Here is an 8,527-nt window from a genome sequence, read left to right as displayed (position 1 = left end):
CAGGCATTTGATAAATCTGTCTCGCTCAGTGGAACTGGCTTTGAGCAATGTACATCTTGTTGGTTGTGTTGACTTGGAAGAGGATGCTGTTGTTGGAGACACCTTTTATGCTATTGATCTGGAGGATCCTGGGAAGGCCCTGCTGGTAACTGTCCACTCACGGGGGGGAGGGGCGGGCACCCACTCACGGGGGGGAGGGGCGGGCACCCACTCACGGGGGGGGAGGGGCGGGCACCCACTCACGGGGGGGGGAGGGGCGGGCACCCACTCACGGGGGGGGGAGGGGCGGGCACCCACTCACGGGGGGGGGGGGGGAGGGGCGGGCACCCACTCACGGGGGGGGGGAGGGGCGGGCACCCACTCACGGGGGGGGAGGGGCGGGCACCCACTCACGGGGGGGGAGGGGCGGGCACCCACTCACGGGGGGGGAGGGGCGGGCACCCACTCACGGGGGGGAGGGGCGGGCACCCACTCACGGGGGGGGGAGGGGCGGGCACCCACTCACGGGGGGGAGGGGCGGGCACCCACTCACGGGGGGGAGGGGCGGGCACCCACTCACGGGGGGGAGGGGCGGGAGGGGGGGAGGGGCGGGGGGGGGGGAGGGGCGGGGGGGGGAGGGGCGGGGGGGGGCGGGCACCCACTCACGGGGGGGGGGGGAGGGGCGGGCACCCACTCACGGGGGGAGGGGCGGGCACCCACTCACGGGGGGGAGGGGCGGGCACCCACTCACGGGGGGGAGGGGCGGGCACCCACTCACGGGGGGGAGGGGCGGGCACCCACTCACGGGGGGGAGGGGCGGGCACCCACTCACGGGGGGGAGGGGCGGGCACCCACTCACGGGGGGGAGGGGCGGGCACCCACTCACGGGGGGGAGGGGCGGGCACCCACTCACGGGGGGGAGGGGCGGGCACCCACTCACGGGGGGGAGGGGCGGGCACCCACTCACGGGGGGGAGGGGCGGGCACCCACTCACACGGTGCGGAGGGGCCCACTCGAACGGTGGGGGGGGAGGGGGGTGCGCTCTCTCACATAAGGGGGGGCGGGGATGCCCATTCATGCCGGGGGTGGGGGGTGCCAGGTCACCCATTGTGACTGGATCCTGAACTTCCGAACCCACAGAGCACAATCAGTAAGGATCGGCAAGAATACCTCCTCCACCATCATCCTCAACACCGGGGCCCCACAAGGCTGTGTTCTCAGCCCCCTACTATACTCCTTATACACCTCTGACTGTGCGGCCAAATTCCCCTCCAACTGGATTTTCAAGTTTGTTGATGACACCACCGTAGTGGGTCAGATCTCAAACAATGACGAGACAGAGTACAGGAATGAGATTGAGAATCTGGTGAACCGGGGCAGCAACAATAATCTCTCCCTCAATGTCAACAAAACTGAGATTGTCATCGACTTCAGGAAGTGTAAAGGAGAACATGCCCCTGTCTACATCAACAGGGACAAAGTGGAAAGGGTCGAGAGCTTCAAGTTTTTAGGTGTCCAGATCACCAATAACCTGTCCTGGACAACACCCTGCCCACCCCCCACACACGCTGACACTATAGTTAAGAAAGCCCCATCAACGCCTCTACTTTCTCAGGAGACTAAGGAAATTTGACACGTCAGCTACGACTCTCACCAACTTTTACAGATGCCCCATAGAAAGCATTCTTTCTGGTTGGATCACAGCTCGGTCTGGGCTCCTGCTCTGCCCAAGACCGCAAGGAACTACAAAAGGTTGTGAATTTAGCCCAGTCCATCACACAAACCAGCCTCCCATCCATTGACTCTGTCTACACTTCCCGCTGCCTCGGGGAAAAGCAGCCGGTATAATTTAGGACCCCACACACCCCGGACATTCTCTCTTCCACCTTCTTCCATTGGGAAAAAGATACAAAAGTCTGAGGTCCCGTACCGACTGACTCAAGAACAGCTTCTTCCCTGCTGCTGTCAGACTTTTGAATGGGCCTACCTCACATTAAGCTGATCTTTCTCTACACCCTCGCTGTGACAGTAACACTACATTCTGCACCCTCTCCTTTCCTTCTCTACGAATGGTATGCTTTGTTTGTATAGCGCACAGGAAACAATACTTTTCACTGTGTCCCAATACATGTGACAATAATAAATCCAATCCAATCACTCACGCGGTGGGTGGGCCCTCACCGATACAGATGTATGGGAATGCAGATGCACACGTGAACATGCATGCACATAAACACAGACACTCTCACACAGGAACACGCGAACACAGATGCTCGCATACGGACACACATGAACACGAATACCTGCACACAGGAACAAGAACACACATGCTCGCACATGGGAACATATGAACATGGATGCTTGCAGACAGGAATATGTGAACACAGATGCTCGCACACGGACATATGTGAACACAGGTGACTGCACACAGGAACGTGTGAACAGATGCCTGCACATGACAACATGTGAACACAGGCGATCGCACACAGGGATACGCAAACACACTCGCACATGGGAACATGTGAACACAGAGGCACATGGTCACACTTGCACACGGATTTCAGGGTGCACAGCTTAGCTCACTCGGGAGCTGATCTCCCTCCCGCAGGAATATGAAGGTGATGCTCTAAAACCCAGCCCAGCTGCTGTTAGCCATGGTGGGTGGGCAGTGCGGGGGGGAGATGTAACCGTGACGACAGGTTGTCCGGGGCTCAGTGACCCTCTTACGCGACGGACTGGTCCCGACGTGACCCTCTCCAGCAGCAAGGCAGACCCAGCTCCAACCCCTCGCCCTCACCCTCCCCACCGTTACCTCCATGCGGTCCAGGGTGGTGCGGCTGCTGCGGATACTGTTACTGTAAGCCCGGAAGCTGCTCTGCTCGGACAGGGGGCCGTAACGCTGGGCCAGGAGCTGACTGCGGAGTTTCAGGTACTGGCGTCTCAGGAGGGGGTCGAAGCCCCCCTTGGCATTCTCCCGCAGCAACTGGCTCCGCCGGCGGATGTACTGAGTGCGGAACTGTGGGAAGTTGGATGTCCGGTAAGCGTTGTACCTGGGGGGACACAGAAACATAGGAACTAGAAGCAGGAGGAGACTATTTGGCCCTTCCAGCCAGCTCCACCATTCATCCAATTCAATATCCTGAACCCCCGATATCCCATGACAGTAATCACAGCTCGGTCTGGGCTCCTGCTCTGCCGAAGAGAGCAACAAACTACAAAGGGTGGTGAATGTAGCCCAATCCATCACACAAACCAGCCTCCCATCCATTGACTCTGTCTACACTTCCCGCTGCCTCGGGGAAAAGCAGCCGGGATAATTAAGGATCCCACACACCCCGGACATTCTCTCTTCCACCTTCTTCTGTCGGGAAAAAGATACAAAAGTCTGAGGTCACGTACCGACCGACTCAAGAACAGCTTCTTCCCTGCTGCTGTCAGACTTTTGAATGGACCTACCTCGCATTAAGCTGATCTTTCTCTACACCCTCGCTGTGACTGTAACACTACATTCTGCACCCTCTCCTTTCCTGCTCTATGAACGGTATGCTTTGTCTGTTTGAACAGTAAAGGAATTAAGGGTTATGGTGAGCAGGCAGGTAAGTGGAGCTGAGTCCACAAAAGGATCAGCCATGATCTTATTGAATGGAGGAGCAGGCTCGAGGGGCCAGATGGCCCACTCCTGCTCCTAGATCTTATGACACACAAGAAACAATACTTTTCACTGTATCCCAATACATAACAATAATAAATCAAATCAAAGACATCCCAGGATTCCTGAACTCCACAATTTTACTGGGGTGCCTGGGATAACCCGTTTTCACATCTTCCCTGTTATTAAACTCTGACCCCTTCATTTCTTGTTGCTAAGCCAACTTTTGATCCACCTTTCCCTGCACCCAATCCATCACATGGGCCTTGTCAAACTCCTTGTTAAAATCTGTGTACACAACATCCACCATTCTACCTTCATCAACCCTTCCTGATACATCCACAAAGATTTCAATCCAGTTTGAGAGGCCAAACCAGCCCTGGAAATCCTGGCATCCGGTCTCCAAAACACAGGGAGTGGACAGAGCATGGGGATGTGTCTCTGATCTCACTGTGGGTTCACCAAACGGGGGGGGGGGGCGCAAAACAGGGTGAGGGGGAGATAGGACAGGGGGGAAACCGAGGGCGGAGGGGGAGACAGGTTCACGAGAATGATCCCGGGAATTAAAAGCTTGATGTATGAGGAGTGCCTGAAGACTCTGGGTCTGTACTCGCTGGAGTTTAGAAGGATGAGTGGGGAAATCTCATTGATTCATACAGAATACTGCGACGCCTGGAAAGAGTGGACATGGGGAGGATGTTTCCATTAGTCGGAGAGACTAGAACCCAAGGGCGCAGCCTCAGAGTGAAGGGACACCCTTTAGAACTCAGATGAGGAGAAATTTCTTCAGCCAGAGAGTGGGTGAACTGTGGCATTCATTGCCACAGAGGAGGCCGGGTCATTGTGTTTAAAACAGAGATAGACAGGTTCTTGATTGGTAAGGGGATCGAGGGTTACGGGGAACAAGCAGGAGAATGGGGATGAGAAACTTATCAGCCATGATTGAATGGCAGAGCGGACTTGATGGGCCGAATGGCCTAATTCTCCTTTTATATCTTATGGTGTACTGGGATAAGGAGGGGCTGTCCTATTGATTTGGTTTATTGTCACATGTACTGGGATACAGTGAAAAGTATTGTTTCTTGCACGCTATACATACAATGCATACTGTTCATAGAGAAGGAAAGGAGAGAGTGCAGAATGTAGTGTTACAGTCACAGGCAGGGTGTAGAGAAAGATCAATTTAGTCGGGGGTGGGGGGGGGAGGGAGAGGAATCTTCAACACTGTGGGGAGCGGAGGGGGACACAGTTTCACGGTAGGTGGGGGGTGCAATCATTTAGGACTGAGCGGGGGGGGCGGAATCTCTTCACTCAAAAGGTTGTGAATCTTTGGGATCTCAATGTGGATTTTGGAGACATTTAAGATGGGGAGTGGGGGGGGAGATGTAGTACATATTGGATAGGGCCAGCACATGCATGATGGGCTGAACGGCCAGTGCAAGAGCAGCCTGCCCAGCGTCATGCCTCCTCGATGGAGGTTGGAATGGGGGAGGAGAGATTGGCAAACGACACAGTGTGGAGCCTCGGTACTGCCAGAGGTGATGGCCTAGTGGGATTATCACTAGACTATTAATCCAGAATCCCAGCTAATGTTCTGGGGACCCGGGTTCGAATCCCACCACGGCAGGTGATGGAATTTGAATTCAATAAAATATATTTGCAATTAAGAATCTACTGATGGCCCATTGTCGGAAAAACCCATCTGGTTCACTAATGGGGTGACACAGCGGGTTAGCACTGCTGCCTCTCAGCGCCAGGGACCCGGGTTCGATTCCCGGCTTGGGTCACTGACAGTGTGGAGTCTGCACGTTCTCCCTGTGTCTGCATGGGTTTCCTCCGGGTTCCTCCCACAGTCTGAAAGATGTGCTGGTTAGGGTGCATTGTAAAAAGTCTGACAACACCAGGTATTAGTCCATTGGCATTTTAGTGCATTGGCCATGCTACATTGCCCCTTAGTGTCAGGGGGATTAGCAGGATAAATAATGTGGGGTTCGGGGATAGGCCCTGGCTGGGATTGTGGTCGGTGCAGACCGGATGTGCTGAAAGGACTCCTTCTGCTCTGTAGGGATTCTAGGATAATGTCCTTCAGGGAAGGAAATCCATCATCCTTACCCGGTCTGGCCTACATGGGACTCCAGAGCCACAGCAATGTGGGTGACTCCAAGGGGCAAATATGGATGGGCAATAAATGCTGCCCCAGCCAGCGACATCCATGTCCCATGAGAAAGAAACTCGCTATCACACCCTTACCTGGCATCAACAGCTAACACCTGCTGCCACACCGCTGCCATCACACACACACTGACTGCTCTTCAGGAAGGGCTGGGGCTTCTTGAGGGGCACCGGGCCATCTAGGAGAGAGAGAGAGTAAAAATAATCAAAAACACACCCAAACGTCAAGGAAAAGCATCCACACAGCATCATTGATACAGAAGCTGGGAATTACTGTGTCTGACCAGGCTCTTATTCCTCACAGAAAATTCCCAGGATCCATCCAGTCCCAGCTCCTCAGAGTACTCACTACTGCAGGCAAAGGAAACCAACAGAGAGAAACGCTGTAAATAATTACTGCAAAACGGCTCCGTGAGTCGCACTGCGGGAGGGTCGGTGCTGAGGGAGCGCCGCACTGCGGGAGGGTCGGTGCCGAGGGAGCGCCGCACTGCGGGAGGGTCGGTGCCGAGGGAGCGCCGCACTGCGGGAGGGTCGGTGCCGAGGGAGCGCCGCACTGCGGGAGGGTCAGAGGAAGCACCTGAAGGTGTGAAAGCAGATTGCCTTAGTAAGAGGGGATCTCACAGAAATTTATAAAATTCTAACAGGGTTAGACAGGGTAGATTCAGAAAGAATGTTCCCAGTGGTGGGGGAGTCATTTCACTGTTGTCACAAGTAGGCTTACATTAACACTGCAGTGAAGTTACTGTGAAAATCCCCTAGTTGCCACACTCCAGTGCCTGTTCGGGTTACACTGAGGGAGAATTTAGCACAGCCCAATGCACCCTAACCAGCACGTCTGGAGGAAACAAGGCAGACACGGGGAGAATGTGCAGACTCCTCACAGACAGTGACCCAAGCTGGGAATGGAACCCAGGTCCCTGGCACTGTGAGGCAGCAGTGCTAACCAGTGATGGAAGAAGATGGAGACAACACAAAGTAAAGGGTAAAATTCTAAAAGGGGAGGAGGGAGCTGGGTGTATGTGTGTATAGGTCATTGAGGATGGCAGGACTAGAGAGAGCACTTAGTAAAACATATAGCATTCTGGGCTTTATACCAGGATATGGTATAGTATTGCCTTGGGTGACTGTGTAGAGTTTGTGTGTTCTCCCCATGAGTGTGTGGCTTTCCTCCAGGTGCTTCACTTTCTTCCAACAGTCCAGACATGAAGGTTAGGTGGATTTGCCGTGCTAAATTGCCCTCTATTTTATATTTATATATTTATTTGTCGCAAGTAGACTTACATTAACACTGCAATAAGACCATAAGACATAGGAGCAGAATTAGGCCATTGAGCCCATCGAGTCTGTTCCATCATTCAATCATGGCTGATTTTTCTCATCCCCATTCTTCTGCCTTTTCCCCATAACCCCTTATTAATCAAGAACCTATTTATCTCTGTCTTAAAGACACTCAATGACCTGGCCCTCCACAGCCTTCTGTGGCAAAAAGTTCCACACATTCCCCACTCTCTGGCTGAAGGAATTCCTCCTCATCTCTGTTTTAAAGGACCGTCCCTTTAGCCTGAAGTTGTGCCCTCTCTGGTTCTAGTTTTTCCTATTAGTGGAAACATCCTCTCCGCATCCACTCTATCCAGGCTTTGCAGTATCTGTAAGTTTCAATAAGATCCCCCTCATCCTTCTAAACTCCAACGAAATTACCGTGAAAATCTCCTAGTTGCCACACTCTGGCCCCTGTTCGGGTGTACTGAGGGAGAAATTAGCACGGACAATGTGCCCTAATCAGCACGTCTTTTAGACTATGGGAGAAAACCCACGCAGACACGGGGAGAATGTGCAGATGCCACACAGTGACCCAAGCCGGGAATCGAACCCAGATCGATGGCGCTGTGAGGTGGCAGTGCTAACGCTGAGTGCCCAACAATGGTGTGGTGATGCTGGCGTTGGACTGGGGTAAACAGCATTCCGAAAACTTGTGGCATTTACGATCAAATAAACCTGTTGGGCTTTAACCTGGTGTTGTGAGACTTCTTACTGTGCCCAAAGATGTGCAGGTTAGGTGGTATGGCCATGGTAACTGTGTGGAGTCATGGCGGTGGGGTGCTCGGAGAATCAGTGCAGACTCAATGGGCTGAATGGCATCTTGGGCACTGCAGGGAATCGGCAATCAGATGGTCAACAAAAAGCTACTTCCGCATTCTCAGCCCACTTCCGGTTAATGTCCCGCCCCTGCTCCATCCTGAATGGTCAGACTGCCTGCCCATCACTTCACTGCCTCCCTCCCTTTGACTGGCACCGCCTATTGGCCCAGCGGTGCATCCATCAAAGCAACGTATCCCGTTGATTGGCCAGGGCCACTGTCCATCAGGTAACCTGCCGCCCACCCCACCGTGAGCTGCACTGATTGGCCGACCAGCCCGTCCATCAACACAAGTTCCGCGCTGATTAGTCAACCACACCCAAAACCCCGCCCGCCCTCAAATATTGAAGATAATCTTCCCCTTTGGGACAAATTGAAAACCGGAGGATTTCAGGTCGGCGAATAAATTTTTAAATGAATGAAAAAATAATTTAACCCACCGTATCTCCCTCCTTTTCTCCCTCTCACTGTCCAGAGCGGGCCTCAGGCCCCAGTGAAGGAAGAAAGCTTCGCTGCTCCGGCTGACAGCCTCCAGCTGAACTGCGACTGCGCCAGGACCCGGCCACCCCACCCACCAATCACGTGCCACA

General features: G+C 54.1%; 1 protein-coding gene across 1 annotated transcript in view; it reads right to left on the bottom strand.

The window, feature by feature from the left end:
• The window catches only part of LOC145340318 (WD repeat-containing protein 13-like), a gene marked incomplete at its 3' end in the record, with an annotated part of 21,833 nt that extends 13,339 nt beyond the window's left edge, over positions 1-8,494 (bottom strand). The window contains 3 exon segments of the mRNA XM_080184768.1: positions 2,792-3,029; positions 5,879-5,979; positions 8,378-8,494. Of these exon segments, the coding sequence (XP_080040894.1) occupies positions 2,792-3,029; positions 5,879-5,919 (279 nt within the window).
• Between the last annotated feature and the right edge of the window lie 33 nt (positions 8,495-8,527).

This window comes from Carcharhinus amblyrhynchos, unplaced genomic scaffold (genome assembly GCF_965287045.1).
Source record: "Carcharhinus amblyrhynchos unplaced genomic scaffold, sCarAmb.v2.hapA scaffold_925, whole genome shotgun sequence".
NCBI lineage: Eukaryota > Metazoa > Chordata > Chondrichthyes > Carcharhiniformes > Carcharhinidae > Carcharhinus > Carcharhinus amblyrhynchos.
The sequence above is the reverse complement of the archived record's forward strand: the minus strand, read 5'-3'. Positions and strand labels throughout refer to the sequence as shown.